Source organism: Aethalodelphis obliquidens, unplaced genomic scaffold, assembly GCF_003676395.1.
Source record: "Aethalodelphis obliquidens isolate GAN/ISIS:26980383/991018 unplaced genomic scaffold, ASM367639v1 scaffold5, whole genome shotgun sequence".
NCBI lineage: Eukaryota > Metazoa > Chordata > Mammalia > Artiodactyla > Delphinidae > Aethalodelphis > Aethalodelphis obliquidens.
This window is the reverse complement of record NW_020837949.1, coordinates 14,249,046-14,265,186: the sequence shown is the minus strand read 5'-3', so window position 1 is coordinate 14,265,186 and position 16,141 is coordinate 14,249,046. Positions and strand designations below refer to the sequence as shown.

The 16,141-nt window shown below is 42.2% G+C and overlaps 1 protein-coding gene and 1 non-coding gene across 3 annotated transcripts; both read left to right on the top strand.

The window, feature by feature from the left end:
- The first annotated feature begins 3,633 nt into the window (after positions 1 to 3,633).
- On the top strand, positions 3,634 to 3,706 carry TRNAR-CCU (transfer RNA arginine (anticodon CCU)). Its single transcript has one exon. It is a non-coding gene; the product is annotated as a tRNA-Arg (tRNA).
- A 528-nt stretch (positions 3,707 to 4,234) lies between these two features.
- On the top strand, positions 4,235 to 7,967 carry FMC1 (formation of mitochondrial complex V assembly factor 1). 2 transcript variants are annotated; one of them, XM_027101767.1, is made up of 2 exons: positions 4,235 to 4,478; positions 7,673 to 7,967. In XM_027101767.1, the coding sequence occupies exons 1-2, from the start codon at positions 4,341 to 4,343 to the stop codon at positions 7,874 to 7,876; spliced, it is 342 nt and encodes a 113-aa protein (XP_026957568.1). In that variant the 5' UTR covers positions 4,235 to 4,340; the 3' UTR covers positions 7,877 to 7,967. The 2 variants fall into 2 exon arrangements, with proteins under 2 accessions (XP_026957568.1, XP_026957567.1); XM_027101766.1 differs by lacking the exon at positions 4,235 to 4,478 and adding an exon at positions 4,512 to 4,931.
- Positions 7,968 to 16,141: the final 8,174 nt, after the last annotated feature.

Here is a 16,141-nt window from a genome sequence, read left to right as displayed (position 1 = left end):
TGTTTCATTATTGTCTGTCTGCCCCTTTCTAGAATGGAAGCTTCATGAGTAGAACTATTCTACTTGTGCTTTCCCTGGCATCTGGAAATGCCTGCCTCACAGGAGATGCTTAATAAAAATTCATCGAATGACAAACTATTCGCTTTCCCAGCCTCCCCCGAACAACATGGGAACATAACCCAGGCCATGCTAATTAGAAGTACTCAGCCCAGAACTCTGACTCTTAGGTAATGACTTAATCTATTCTGGCACAAGTGGAAGCAGAGGAGCCAGCTACTGCCAGTGTCCTGGAGCGACAGCTTTGATGCCATTGTCCAGCCCCTGTCCAGTGTCACTGTGTTAGCACTGCAACTGCAGCGACTGTGCCTGCTGGTGTTTTCACTGGACCAGATCTGGGACAGACTTTGAGGTGAGGTTTCTTGCCTGTGTAGCTTCTAAGCCTAGTGTCTAGCCTTACCAGGAAGTTCTGAGAATCACCCAGTACCTTTTTAATAAAAATCCCTTTTCTGCTATAAATTCTTTTTTAAGTTTAAAAAATAGGCTTTGGAGTTAGATTGCCTGAGGTCAAATACCAGCCTTATCACTGAGCAGTTAGTAAAGTTGGCTAAACCAAGAAACTGCCCTGAGCTTGTTCCCACATTTCTAAGTAGGTAAAATCCGAGTACTACCTCATAGGATTGTGGTGAGGGTCGCCTGTGAAGTGCCCCAGGACGTAGTTTGAACCCTGGCAACCCTAGGTTATATAAGGTCAACAGAAGTGTTTTGTTTGACAGACAGTATTGTTTTTAACTGATTGCTAACACTTAAAGGGGCATTGCATAAAAATTCTGGATTTACAACTTCTCTTGAAAAATCAGCAACTCTGGCAACACTGTAACCACATTCCTACTTGCAACTAGATAGAGCTGAAAAGTCTCGCTCCTGTGCAGGAGGCAGGAACCCACCTGCCTGATTCACTCTTGTTTACCTGCCTACTCTCTTCTGTAGGGCTTTGGGTATGTAGCCCTGCACTAGGAATATAAAGATTTTCCAAAGTTGCAAAATTATGAAGTTTGGCTAAATTGTCTCTAAGAACTTTTCTAGACTGATTTGGTTTTCTGTTGACACACAGTAATTCTAAAATTTAGTGGAATTTATTCCCAGACAGCCATTTTATTATCTTTAATGTTTCTTTGGGTTGACTGGGTTTAGCTGGGCAGTTCTCTGCTCCATATGACATTGGTTGAGACTGTAGTCATTTGGGGGTGCCACTGGATTGGGACACTCAAGATGGCTCACTGAACATGATCATTCATGCTGTCAGCTGAGAGGTCAGCTTGGCGTATTTCAGGACTCTTCATGGGCCGTGGGGTTTTCACAGCATAGTAGTTAGAAGCAGATTGTGAAAGTTGCCAGTTTTAAGGCCTGGGACTCCAGAGAAGTCCCAGAACATTCTATTTTAGTTAAATCTGGTCACAAAGCCAGCCTAAGCTGGCTTTCAAGTGTGGGAGGGGTGAGTAGAATGAGTAATAAGCTTCACCTCTTGATGTAAGAAGCATCATATGTATGAAAGGGGAAGATCTTGAGGGGCCATCTTTGGTGACTAGTGGCTACATAGAGCTAACATTTTATGATTATCTATTTACTCTTGCTTTAGTGTAAAAATGGAAGAAAAGAGTCTCTCTGCAGTTCAGTAAAAAGGAACTCAGAATTATGTCTTATTGCCCCTTATCATAACGTATCAACAGTTATTGAAAACCTACTTCCAATTAATTCTCCCACTTCCTCAGAGCTGGCTTAAATTTGCTACATCTTAGAAAGTTGGATAAACAAATTTCTACTAAGGGGAAAATAGCTGACAGCATTCTTCTTAACTCCCTGCATATTTGCCTTTTAAATATCAGACACTTGTGAATTACAGGGTGATAAAATGAATATTTTATGAGTGTGACAGGGAGAGATCAATTCATTCACATTAAGTCATACTGGTTTACTCTTGAGTTGATTCTGGAAGTATCAGGATTCCAGCCCACGTGAAAAATTGATCAAAGTTGGCACAGCTAGAGCTGGTGAACCCTGAGACGGACCTATGAAGAGAGCCCCATGAGAATGGGGAGTCCGGAGTCTGTGCAGTTGCATCTTGGCTTGTGAGGAAGATGATGAAGCTGAGACATAGGTGATATAGCTCGTAAAAGGTAGGATTACATAGAGAATCTAGAGGAGCCCACAGGAGGTGAAGTGAATCATTTTAACTTTGCCATGCTGACCATAAGGGCCTGGAGAAGTGTCTGACCTAGACTTCCCGAGGAAACTTGAAGCCCAAAAGGTAAATAGGAGTATTAATGCGAATGGTTAAGATTCAGGCAAAGGGAATAACACAAAATGTGGAGAGGGGGGCTTGCCTGGTCCTGGAAGATCCCACATGCTGCAGAGCAACTAAGCCCGTGTGCCACAACTACTGAGCCTGTGCTCTAGAGCCCGCGAGCCACAACTACTGAGCCCGTGTGCCACAACTACTGAGCCTGCACTCTAGACCCCATGAACCACAACTACTGAGCCCGTGTGCCATAACTACTGAGCCTGCACTCTAGAGCCTGCGAGCCACAACTACTGAGCCCACGAGCCACAACTACTGAAGCCCACGCGCCTAGAGCCCGTGCTCCACAAGAAAAGCCACCGCAATGAAAGCCCGCGCACCGCAACGAAGAGTAGCCTCCGCTCGCCGCAACTAGAGAAAGACCGCATGCAGCAACAAAGACGCAATGCAGCCAAAAACAAATAAAATTAATTAAATAAATCTATTTAAAAAATGTGGAGAGGAAGACAGAGAAGTTCGGCTACACTGAGCAGAGGGTGAGAGGAGATGAAGGTTAAGACACAGGCAAGGGTCAATTTAGGTAGGGTCCAGTGGTCTGAAATTTACCTTACGGGCAACGGGGAGCCACTGCGAGATTTTAAGCAAGGGGTTAGTCCGCTGAGACTCAGAAGTGACTTGTCCAATTTATTCAAATAGGAAAAGAAACAGAAAATTAACTCCTAATTGTTTATACTTAACTAATTCCTAGTGAATTAACTAATTCTAATTCCCTGCTATCCCATGTTTACCACTAACCTGCCAATTCAGAAGGCAAGATAACCGTTTCTAACTGGCCACTTGCTCTGCGGAAATGGCCTGTGTTTCAACCGGAAATAAAATGACCGCTACGCACGCCCCCTAATGGCAGGATGCAGCCAAGCCAAGTCCGGAAAGCCGCAACACCGGAAGGGGCCGGCTGTTTCCGGTGAAAACCCAACGAAACACAAGCTCAGCGGGCGAATCTGGGAGATTCGGCTAGCGTGCCCAGTGCACTCGGCTCCGCGACGTCGTATGCGCGCTTTTGCGCAGGCGCAGCAGCTACCGCGTAGGAAACGCGTACGCAAAACCGTGCGCGTGCCCGATCTCCGTCCGGCGCATCGGTGCTGCTTCGAGGGTAAAACCTTTGGAGCTGTGAGGCGGATATTTGTTCTCTTAACTACAACTCCCAGCATGCTTCGCACCTCATTAATGGTACTAAGCGTAGTTTCCTAGGATAGGTTAAAAAGAAGCTGAGATGACGATGACGTACCAAGGAGGAAAAAAATTGAATACGCTGTTTGAGCACATTATTCACCGAAGCCCCAGTGGCCTAATGGATAAGGCATTGGCCTCCTAAGCCAGGGATTGTGGGTTCGAGTCCCATCTGGGGTGACTATACTTTTGCCTTTAAAATAATAAAACTTTTTACCTTTCCTCCTTCTTAAACAATTATAGCGAAAAATACTAACTTAATTTTACTCTTTAAAGATGGAAAATGTATGCGTGGTTTTTCTAGGTGTGAGGCTACAGTTTGCGAGAATCAACATACTCCCATTCCCTTCTTCTGAGCCGTAACCCCATTAAGATTTCTGCTAAGTCAGTACGTTGAATTTTGACATCCCCTCTAGACATAAAATCTTCTCAAAGTTTTCTATTTCAAATTGACACCCACTTCCGACATGCCCTCATTTTCTTCAGAGTCAATGGTCTGTCACCGAATGGCGTCTGAAATGACGCAGTCAGGAAAGGAACTAGGACCTTCTTTTCCCTTGCCCGGCCTGTCTCCAGGCTCTTCAGTTACACTCGGCTTTCGTTTGCTTTTGTCTTAACACCTTAGGACGCCGCTCGGTGTTCGATTAATAACGCTCCGCAAAGAAGGGAAGTGAGACATTCCACTGTCCTGCAGTCGATAGGGGGAGCCGGCAGTCTGGTTCCGACCGTACCATTAAGCGGCTGAGCAAGGGGGTGGTGAGGGAGTAAGAGGGGAGTAGGGCGCCGTCCCGCGCCAAGCTCGGACGACGGGAAAATGGCGGCCTTGGGGTCACCGCTGCGTACTTGGCGAGGCCTTCTCCGAGAGTTGCGCTACTTGAACGCGGCCACAGGCCGACCCTATCGCCACACCCCGGCCTATCGGTACCTCGTGAAGGCTTTCCGTGCACATCGGGTACGGAAGCCCGTGTCCGGGGGCTCCAGCGTCCCTTTCCCGGGAAGGGAGGGAGAGTCGGGTCTGGGCAGGGTGGAGCGCGCCTGGCCTTAGCCCTCATTTCTGAGGCTCTGGTTCCCTCCAAACAGATCGAGGACCGGCGGGAAGGCAAAGTCATCCTGGGGTGGAGCCGTCCCTGAGGATTTCATTGGCTGTCTTTGGCCTGTGTGGAGGGGAAAGTGAGAAGGAAGTGAAATGGCGGAAATAGAGAGGGACAAGAAAAAAGATGTCCTTGGTGGAGAGTGTAGAGTCCCAGGCCACAGCATCTACCCAACACTCTCCTTCCCGGAGGAGAGCTATTCTAGGAACCGGTTTTTGATGCAGAGAGGAAATATTGGGCGCTTCTTGAAGAGCAGGACTACGCCGCTTCGGGGAATGGTGCCTTGCAGAGCTGAACTAGAAACCTCTAATGAGGTGGTACTGTGAGTTACAACATTAACGCGATATGTGACCAGACAACAGTTTTTCCGCCTGTAGTAGATAAATATGTACATATGGGAGGCCGTCATTCTTGGAAAATCCCTTTGTGAAATCCGCACTCCTTCTACCCCTTAGGCAAGATCGGATGGAAGATAGTTTCTTTCTTCAAAAGGGGCAACTGAGGCTCGGGGACAGTTGACCTGTACAAGCACATGTATAGGAACAGCTAGGCTCTAGGTTACTTGGTTCCCAAATAAGAGTCTTCCATTTAATTGCTGACTCTAGAGTTCCTGATCTGGCTTGGAAAGACGTTGCAGCCTTTCTCAGAAATATAAATTGGAGAGTCAGCTTGGGCTTTAGCAAAGGAAACTTAGCGTCTTTTGAGCAGTGTGGGAAAGGGGAGAACCGTCATCCTAACTCTTGATTTTCTGAACCATGGAAGTTAGAATGCAAAATGTTGGAACTAAACTTCAACTAATTTTTTTATTTTTTTTTTTGCGGTATGCGGGCCTCTCACTGCTGTGGCCCTTCCCGCCGCGGAGCACAGGCCCTGGACGCGCAGGCCCAGCGGCCATGGCTCACGGGCCCAGCCGCTCCGCGGCATGTGGGATCTTCCCGGACCGGGGCACGAACCCGTAGCCCCTCCATCAGCAGGCGGATTCTCAACCACTGCGCCACCAGGGAAGCCCTCAACTAATTTTTAAAAGGTCACAATATTAGGGACTGTTAGGAACTTGGCTAACAACGACGAATAAGAGCCACATGGGTGCTGTCTTTTAAGAAGCTTACAATCCACCCGAGGAGCCATATAACCAAGGACTTAGAATAAACAAGTGCTAAGGGAGTAAATAGACAACAGGGGTCCTGGCATACAGAAGGGGTAGGCTTTCAGGAGGAAATTCATTAACCAGGGACTTGAAGAATAAATTCGAGTTAGCAAGTAAATGGGGGTTGGGGAAGATGAGGTCCAAGTAAAGAAGGTGCATAACTGAAAGCCCAGAGGTGGAGGAACTGACAGGTGAGAGCTGCTAAGGTTTAGGATGTGGTGGATGACGTGGAGGAAGTTGAGGTAGGTGGTAGGCAGCAATTTAAACTTTATTGGAAATGTAATGGGAAGTCACTCTTAAGATTTTTAAGGTGACATGATTATAGTTGTACCTAATGGAGGCAACATTATTGCCCTTGAGAAGGCCTTGGTAATGGCTCTGAAATTCCTTGGAAATACACCTGAAATTCATGCTAAAAATTCCAGAAACACCACTCTGTGAAATGCATATGAGGATATGGGGAAGGGTTCTATTTCCTGCTGGCTCAGAGCTAACTCAATAATCTATGCCCATTTTCTCTCTCCTCTCCGTATGCTGAAGGGATTCAGTTAGGGAGGGATCTCCCCTTTCTCCATAGAGAAAATACAATTTTCTATTTCATTAGATCTCTTGGTCTCTTGTGGTTCATTTACTATGTAATATTGCTGATGCTTCTCTCCTGACTCCTCTGACTCAGGCTGAATCAAGATCAGTTACGTTCTGTCCTATACTAACATAGAATTCCTGTTTCAAATTCTATCAATTTAGACTTATATAATAGAAATGAATGTTACCCTTTGTTGATGCTTGACATTAGTGTTGGTCACTCATAAATTTTTAATTATAAAAAGTTAAATTGATTAAAGCAGATGAATTTTATTTTTGAGCAGCTTATAGGTGCCATTTTCATATATGTGATCTGCAAATCTTAAAGCACACATTCTAGTTTTCAGATTCCAAACCTAGATATTCAAGTAAAGAAAGGTCAAAGAGAGACATGTAGGCAGTGGTGCCCAAAGATTAATCCACACTTGAACAGGGCTCCTTAAGTCATTTGAGGCTATGCACACATCTTTGTCTTACCTTTCCTGCCCCTTTCTCACAGCCTCAGAACATAAAACTAGTCAAGTAAAGTCTGTGTACTAATTTAATCTGGAAGTTAATTATGATGAAGAAAAAACAAAGTTTGTAGTCACTTTGGAATGGATATGACATTTCCAGCTTCTAAAGGTCATCAGAATACAGATTTTTCAGATGAATAAGTAAATTGTGAGAGCGAGTATAATTAAGTAGTATGAACATATGCATATTACTTTTATTTATAAAACCTTCATTTTGTTACTGGTGAGGACAAAGCTATTTTTCAGAAAAATAAGTTTTTAATTTTCATTGAAATGAAAGGCATATGCCATATTAACCGAAGTCCACAGTCACATAAAATAAAGCAGCCCTTCATTTGTTTGAAGGGGAGAAAGTTCTGTATTTTATTCCTTAGGTGACGTTAATGATCAGTGACCTGACTATATTCCCCATCTCTGCCATTAACCAACCATAGAGCCTCTCTGGGCTTTAGTTCCCTCATTCGTTAAATGAGGGTGTTGAACCAAGAGATAAACTTTTTTCCAGTATTAAAATTTGAGGACATGATGAAATGCTTCAGTGAAACTCTTTGTAAAATTCCTCTTTCATTAACAGGTGCCAGCTTTCCTAATCATCAACAGTTACAGAGTGCCTCTATATATGTACAGAGTGCCTCTATATATGTACAGAGTGCCTTTATATATGTTATTAAGTATACACAAACACATGTTTGTATGTCCTCTGCATTTACTTTCATTCTAGAGAATGCTTGTTTAATAAAACTTTCTCTGTGGACCTGTATCTGCAGCTGGGCTGTTAATAGAATATCTGACCTTGCTACTTCTCCAGGTCACCAGTGAGAAGTTGTGCAGAGCCCAGCATGAGCTTCATTTCCAAGCTGCCACCTATCTCTGCCTTCTGCGCAGCATCCGAGAACATGTGGCCCTTCACCAGGAATTTCATGGCAAGGGTGAGCGCTCAGTGGAGGAGTCGGCTGGCTTAGTGGGTCTCAAGTTGCCCCAACAGCCTGGAGGGAAGGGCTGGGAGCCATGAAAATGGAGAGATTCCTTGGATGCTGCCTTCATACAAGAATTTAATAATTTCTATCAATATGTATTTATCATTAAATTTTTTTTAAAGTTTAGGGGTTTTCTCTGAAATTTTGTTGACTGAATTTCTCTGAAATTTTGTTGACTGAGGTTTTCTTAGGGAGGTTTCATCTTTACTCTCAGTGAATTTTCTGAAGTTCCTACACTAGGCTGCTTGATGTTCTTGATTTACTTTTAAAACTCTTTAGTTTTCTTTTTAATTTAAAAAGTAATACAGCCTATTAAGGAATTCAAATGGTACAGACATAAAATAAAGCCCTCTTACCTTTTCCCTTGTCCCTCCCTCCCCTCTCCCAACCCCATTACCAGGTGGTAACGATTACTAACAGTTTGGTGGGCATGTTTCTAGATGTTTCCTATGCATAAACAAACAATTATACATATATACCTTTTATCTAAGTGCACAAATATGATGTTAAGGTCCTGGTAGGAAACAGATGGCACACTCATACAGGGTTACTGAGGAGAGTTAATGAAGGGATATTTATAAAGATGTGGGTTGAATTAAGGTCAACAAGACAGTGGGGGGCTGTTATCTCCCAAGCCTGACAGAGTTGACCCTTAGGTATAAGAACATGGCCACCACTCATCTGCAGGCTGCAGGAAGGCCAGGGAGAGGGCAATGGAATGAGCACACTGACCGCTCCGCTTCTGCCGTCTACCTTCCATGTCAAATTGCTCTTCCTTCTGAATTCTGTCTCAGGGTGAAGGGCTCCATAATGCACTTGGCTGACCAAGTCAAGAACTTGGGCTTCATTCTGTATTTCTCTTTCTCTTCACTCTCCAGATCTAGTCAGTAAGTTCTGCTTTTGCAAGAACTGTTAGCATCACTGTCTCTGTCCTAGTTGAAGCACTGGAAATCTTTTGGCTGAACTATTAAACTAGACTCATAAGTGGTCCCCTTGCCTCTAAAGCCCTAAATGCCACAAATAAAAATTCTCTGTGAACTACCAATAGTTCTTTATCTGTGCCCCCTTTGTGGTATATGTCAGTTTCTTCTGGTATTATAATTGTAGACGTATAATCTCTTTTTCCCTGGACTGTCAGCTCCTTTAGAGTAAGGATGCTGTCTCATTCATTTTTGTAGTCTATAAAGCGTCTTCCACAGTGACCTACATAGACAATTATTCAGTCAGTGTTTTGAATGCAAGGCTCAGTTCTACTCACTAGGAGAACAATCTGAACAAAAATACTCCAAGCACTTCAAAACATCATCTCTTCTAAGAGATTAACATTAGAATAATAGTATTATGAGGTCAAAACAAGCATTTGTTCAATTGAACTGATCAAAAAAATAAAAATGTTTAACATACTATTTCCCCCTGTGTTATTTCATGGACATGGGTATATTATTATCTGAAGATGTTTTACTTTGCTAAGATGAAGAAAGCAAAAGGATTAGGATAGATTGATGTTTTGATTCCTTTAGTTAAAATATTGTGTGTATAACAAATAACTTTTTTTCTGGCCAAGCCGAGCAGCTTGTGGGATCTTAGTTCCCCGAATAGGGACTGAACCCAGGCCACAGCAGTGAAAGCGCTGAGTCCTAGCCACTGGACTGCCAGGGAATTCCCATAACGTTTTTAAAGAAAGAGATTTGAGGCAGAACTGCCGAAAAGGGAGTTCTGAGAAATACTTAACGGGCTTGCAGTCATATAGACCTAGGCTTTAATCCCATCTTTATCATTTACCAGCTGTGTGATCTTGGGTAGGTTAGTTGTCCTGAGCTTGTTCCCTCTTCTGTAGAATGAGAATGCCAACAAGGTGGTTGTAATAAGTGAGAATAATGTTTACATAAAACATTTGCACAGTACATAAGTGCCTGACAAAAAAGAAAAACTTGTTTTCTTCTTAAACCACCGCACCCTTATTCTTTCATCATGAACCCTTCCTCTAAGCCCTATTGCCACCAGTCTTCTGAAATACAGACAACTTATTTCCCATGGTTTAAATGATTTGCTCAGGCCATTTCTGTCCTTATATAATAACCTGGACCTCCTATCAATGGTCTTACCATCCAAAATTAGGTGAACTCAATGTTGGAAATAGACGGAATTGACTCTGTATTAGTGATAAACTTTCTATACTGGGAATGTCCTAAAAGTAGGGACTACTGAGGTTTTGGCACTGTGTTAACTCACTATAGTTTTTGATGTGGTACATGCTTTATCACATTCCTTTGCTGTCTGTTTTTCTCTTCTGACTGTCCTTTAACTTCAGCTGCTTCCTCTCACTGAATTCTATTAGTATTTAAATATGCTCAAGCCTCTTCCATCTAAAAACAACTATAGTTGACCCTTGAGCAATTTGGGGGATTAAGGGCACCAATCCTCCACAGAGTCAAAACTCTGAGTTTAATTTATAGTCTGACTTCCGCGGTTCTGCATCTGCAGATTCAACCAACTGCGGGTCGGGTAGTACTTTGGTATTTATTTATTTATTTATTTATTTATTTTTTTGCGGTACGCGGGCTTCTCACTGTTGTGGCCTCTCCCTGTGGAGCACAGGCTCCGGACGCACAGGCTCAGTGGCCGTGGCTCACAGGCCCAGCCGCTCCACGGCATGTGGGATCCTCCCGGACCGGGGCACGAACCCATGTCCCCTGCATCGGCAGGCGGACTCTCAATCACTGCGCCACCAGGGAAGCCCTACTTTGGTATTTATTATTGAAAAAATCCACGTATAAGTGGACCAGCACAGTTCAAACACATGTTGTTCAAGGGTCAGTTGTACTCAGCTTTAACTCAAATATCTTTTCAGCTCCTATCTTCTAACTCATTCCTCTTTGCAAACAAATTGAATGTATTCAATGAATTGAATGAATTTATTCAGTGAATTGAGTGAATTTTCATTTTCTACATTTTTTTTTAAAGTCTTTATTGAATTTGTTACAATATTGCTTCTGTTTTATGTTTTGGTTTTTTGGCCGCGAGGCATGTGGGACCTTAACTCCCCGACCAGGGATAGAACCCGCACCCCCTTCATTGGAAGGCAAAGTCTTTTTTTTTTAATGTTTATTTATTTATTTATTTTCTTATTAGTCATCTTGGAAGGCAAAGTCTTAACCACTGGACCGCCAGGGAAGTCCCCACATTTTTTAAACTTATATTGAGGTATAATGTACATATAATAAATATACAGGTGAATGAATAATGACAAATGAATGCATCTGTGTAATAACCACACCAATAAAGCTATAGAACATTTTCATTGCACCCCAAAAGTTCCCTTGTGCCCATTTGCAGACAACCCCCCTTCCCCACACCTGGTCCTAGGCAACCACTGACCTCCTTGCTGTAATCATAGATTAGTTTGGCCTGTTCAAGTATTTCCTCCAAATGCAGTCATATAGTATTTACTCTTTTGAGTTGGCTTCTTTTGCTCAGCGTACAGATTTTGAGGTTAATAATCCATGTTGTTTCATGTACCCATTTTATGCATTTTTCATGACCATTTATTCTTTTTTTTTTTTTTTTTTTTTTTGTACGCGGGCCTCTCCGGTTGCGGAGCACAGGCTCCGGACGCGCAGGCTCAGCGGCCATGGCTCACGGACCCAGCCGCTCCGCGGCATGTGGGATCTTCCCGGACCGGGGCACGAACCCGTGCTCCCTGCATCGGCAGGCGGACTCACAACCACTGCGCCACCAGGGAAGCCCATGACCATTCATTCTTAATCCACTGCAGTCTGGTTTTTCGCCCTCTATTAGAACTGCCTTGCAAATTTACAAATGACCTTCATGCCACTAAACCCAATGGATCATTCCTTCTCTTGCTGACTCGTAGGGAGTATTTGCCACTGTTAACCTTTCCTTCCTTTTCTCTTGGCTTTCATGATACATTCTCTGCTTTCTTCTCTCATTGTAGCCATTTGTCTTTAGTTTCCTCTTCTGTGTATCGCTTATATGTTGGTGTTCCTCATGTTCAGACCTAGGTCCTTATCTCACACTCTACATGCTTTCCCTCGGTGATCACCTACATTCCAAGGCTTTAATTATCATCAACAGGCTAACTCCAGTCCAGCCCCCCCTGCCAAGCTATAGACCCGTCCAGCGGCCAGACACCACCACTTAGGTGACTCAAAGGCATCTCAAATTCAGTGCATCGGGCTTCCCTGGTGGCGCAGTGGTTGGGAGTCTGCCTGCCGATGCGGGGGGCGCGGGTTCGTGCCCCGGTCCGGGAGGGTCCCGCGTGCCGCGGAGCGGCTGGGCCTGCGCGTCTGGAGCCTGTGCTCCGCGGCGGGGGGGCCGCAGCGGTGGGAGGCCCGCGTACCGCAAAAAAAAAAAAAAAAAAAAAAAGAAAATTCAGTGCATCTAAAATGGAAACTCCTCATTCCCCCATAAAATCCCTGGTGTTCCCTGTTAGTTCATTGACATTCTCACTTAGCCACTTAAGTCGGAAATCTGAGTTATTCGAGACTGCTTCCTTTTCTTCACATCCTCAGCTAAATAATCGCTAAATTAGATTTTACCTCCTAAGAATCTTGACTCGCTATTGCTGCTACCCTAGCGCAGACCTCTTATCTCCTGCATCTCTTCTCTGAACCACTGCCCTCCCTAATTGGTCTCGTTAAATCCAAATTGTGCTCTTCAATCAATCCATATTCCACTATGTACAGATCTGATCTTGTCTCTCTCCAGCTTACAACCCTTCAAGTTAAACTTTAACAAGGGCCTGCAGGATCTGGCCCTTGCAAAATATCTTGAGCCACATCTCTACTCCCCTTACATTTGACAGTCTAGCCATACCGAAATTTGGTTCTAGGAGCCATGGCTTTCTTTCAACATTCTGCTGCGTGTGGCTTGCGGGATGTTAGTTCCCTGACCAGGGCTCAAACCCACGCCCGCTGCAGTGAAAGTGTGGAGTCCTAACCACAGGACCATAAGGGAAGTCCCCCAGAATTTGAATTTTTTAATCTACATTTAAATTAACAGGAACCATGTTTATAAAATTTGATGTTAGGTATGTACTCATGCCCCAACGATAATTGCAGTATTAAATTTTACTATATAGCCTTTATTTATTTACTATATTAGTTTATAAATTACAGTAAAATGCAGAGTTGTCTGCTCTGGATGGCTAGCAAAATGTATGCTACTTGTACCTATTCTAATTTTTAATTACCTAGTTTCTAGCATGTATAGATTAAGAGTATATACTGTTCTTATAAGTTCCTGTTTCCTTATGAGACCTTATTCCTGAAGGAATGGATATCATTGCTAGAATGTACACAAAGACATATTCACAGAGGTTTTTGTTTTTTCAGATAAGAGTTACTAAATTTTAAAAATTAAAAAAAGTTTACAAACAAAGAGAACAAACTTCTGTTAATGATAGTCTAGGTAATTTGGATTAACCCTTCTGTTGAAGACAGCTAAAAAACGTGGATGAAATTTTTTTTTTAATTCTTAAAATCATTAAAGAGCTATTAAGATAAGTAGGGAAATACTAGGCCAAATCTTAGAACACAAGAACCAAGAAAAGTAAGTGCAGCACACAAAGGCACATTTTTGGCTTCAGGGCATTTGCCAGTTTAGTAGCAATAGCTTCAGTATTGAAACTGACCTGTATTTTTGGTGGGATTATAGGGCTAGTGAGGCAAAAGACAAAGTCCAGGGCCCACCAAGGTGGGCACTCTAATAAACTCACACTCACTTTAAACTAGGACCCTGGAGTTCACCCTCAAGTTTGAACTGGAAATAAAAAAAGCCCTTGCCAGGCTTTCAGACCATATTTTTGCCATTTTTGGTGCCAAGGGAAATTAAAGCATTGAATTTGTATCACGGTGATCCTTGACAAGTACTTCAAGTTACTATCAGAGAAAAATAAAAATCCTCTCTGGAGAAAGATAGCATTATATCCTACTTAGGGCTTATATTATGCCTACACATAGTTTTTCATATACATGTTCAGCACACAAAGATAACTAGACACAGAAGAAAACAAGACCCAATAAGTGAAAACCAGGAAATAGACAACAGAAACAGAAACACAGAAAACATCAGATATTATAATTAGCAAACTCAGATTACAAAACAATTATGATCACTAGGGTCAAAGAACAGCCAACCTTGGGAATTTCATCAAGGAACCAGAAACTATAAAAAATGACTTAGATTTGAAAAACCAAATAAAAATTCTAGAACTGAAAAACTAAAGAATTTAATGGATGGGTTTAACAACAGACTAGACACACTGGAAGGGAGATTAGTGTGAACTATAAAATTTGTCAGAAAAAAGCATCAAGAAGGTAGCTTGGCAAGACAAGGTGGAAAATGTGAAGAGAGTAAAGAGACATAGAGGAAACAGTGAAAACTTTATTTGGAGGTCCAGAAGTTGATGAATGACAGTATTTGAGAATAGCTAAAAATTTCCTGGAATTGATAGATGTCAGTTCACAGATTCTAAAAGCTCAATGAATCTCAAGCAGAATAAATAAAAATAAATCCACACCCAGATACATCATAGTAAGTTGCAGAAAACCACAGGCAAAAAGAACAAAATTTGAAAGCAGCCAGCTGTCTTCAAAGGAGTGACAGACTGAGGACTGACTTCCCAGGAGCAACGAAGGCTGCAGAATGATAGAATCTACGTGCTGAAAGAAAATAACTTCCAACCTAGAATATCCATCTAGAATTGAGAAAGGCAAAATAAAGGTCTTTTCAGATCAACAACAATGGAAGAGTTCCTTACCAGCAGGCCAACTAAAGCAAACCCTGAGGCAGGGTAGGCAAACTTCCCTAAAAAGCTAGATAGTAAATATTTCAGTCTTGCAGGCCATAGGGTATGGTATCTGTCACAACCACTCAACTTTGCTGTTGTAGCGCAAAAAAACCACAGACAATAACAAATCAGTAAGCCGGGTGGTATTCCAATGAAACTATTCACAAAAATTGGCAATGGGCTGGATTTGATGGGTCAATTGTATATTGCTGACTCCTGTTCTAAAGTTTAAACATCAGACACAAGGGAAATGACCCCAGATGGAAAGGCAGAGATTCCAGAAAGAAAGCAGAGTGGTAAATAAACAAACATCGATTATATGAAACTTGGTTTTAAAAAACATAAAGAACTGGGAATTCCCTGGCGGTCCAATGGTTAGGACTCTGCACTTTCACTGCCGTGGGCCTGAGTTCCATCCATAGTTGGGGAACTAAGATCCCACAAGCTGCGGGGTGCGGCCAAAAAAACAAAACAGTAAAGAACTAAAACACATGCTTAACAAGAGCATGTATCTTGGGAAGAGGTTAAATGGAGTTAGTTTTCTAGGTTCTCTGTATTATCTCTCTGGGGGAAGTGTAAAGACTTTGATACATTAAAAACGCCCCTTATAACTTCTAGGGTAACTGCTAAAAGAATAAAAACAGACTAAAATTGTCAAACTACTAGAAGGGGAAAAAATGGAATGATTAAAAGGCAGACAAGAAAGGAGAGAAAATTAAACATAAAACAGGTGAGACAAATAGACAAAATAAGAGCTTTAAACTCAAGCACATGTGTAATTACATGAATATGAATGATTAAATGCTTCAATTAAAAGACAGTGAATATCAGACTATTGGAAAAAACCGGTTGTTTTAAAATAAGAGATACATCTAAAATGTAAGCAACCAGAAAGGTAGAAAGTAAGAGAGGGACAAGAACTAAAATCTCTTCACTGACACATAACATTTCAACATTTTAGTGTATTTTCCTCCTAAGGGTATTGTATATGTAATAGGGCATTCCTCTCAGACATATTAATTTGTAAATTTTTCTTTTATTGTAAGTAGTTTTCAAAGGATGATATTCCAAGTATTGGAGTTGTTTGAATTTTCAGTTCTCTGAATAACTGGTGGGAAACTATCTGGTCAGTTACTAAACACTAGGATGATTCTAAGATTTTTGTTGGCCCAGTATGCATTTAAAGGGATCTTGGGGGAATTCCCTGGTGGTCCAGTGGTTAGGACTTGGTGCTTTCACTGGCAGGGCACAGGTGCCATCCCTGGCCAGGGAACTAAGATCCCTCAAACAGCGCAGTGCAGCCAAAAAGAAAAAAAGGATCTTGGTACTATGATTGTTATTTTACGTAAATTTTTTACTGATGTTGATATTAAATTATAAGTTCCAAGACAATGTATATAAAATCTTAATGAAACAAAAAAGTTTACCATTATTTCCTTGCAAAGTACCTATGTCTCATCTTAAGGAATTAATATTTTACAAAAAAAAA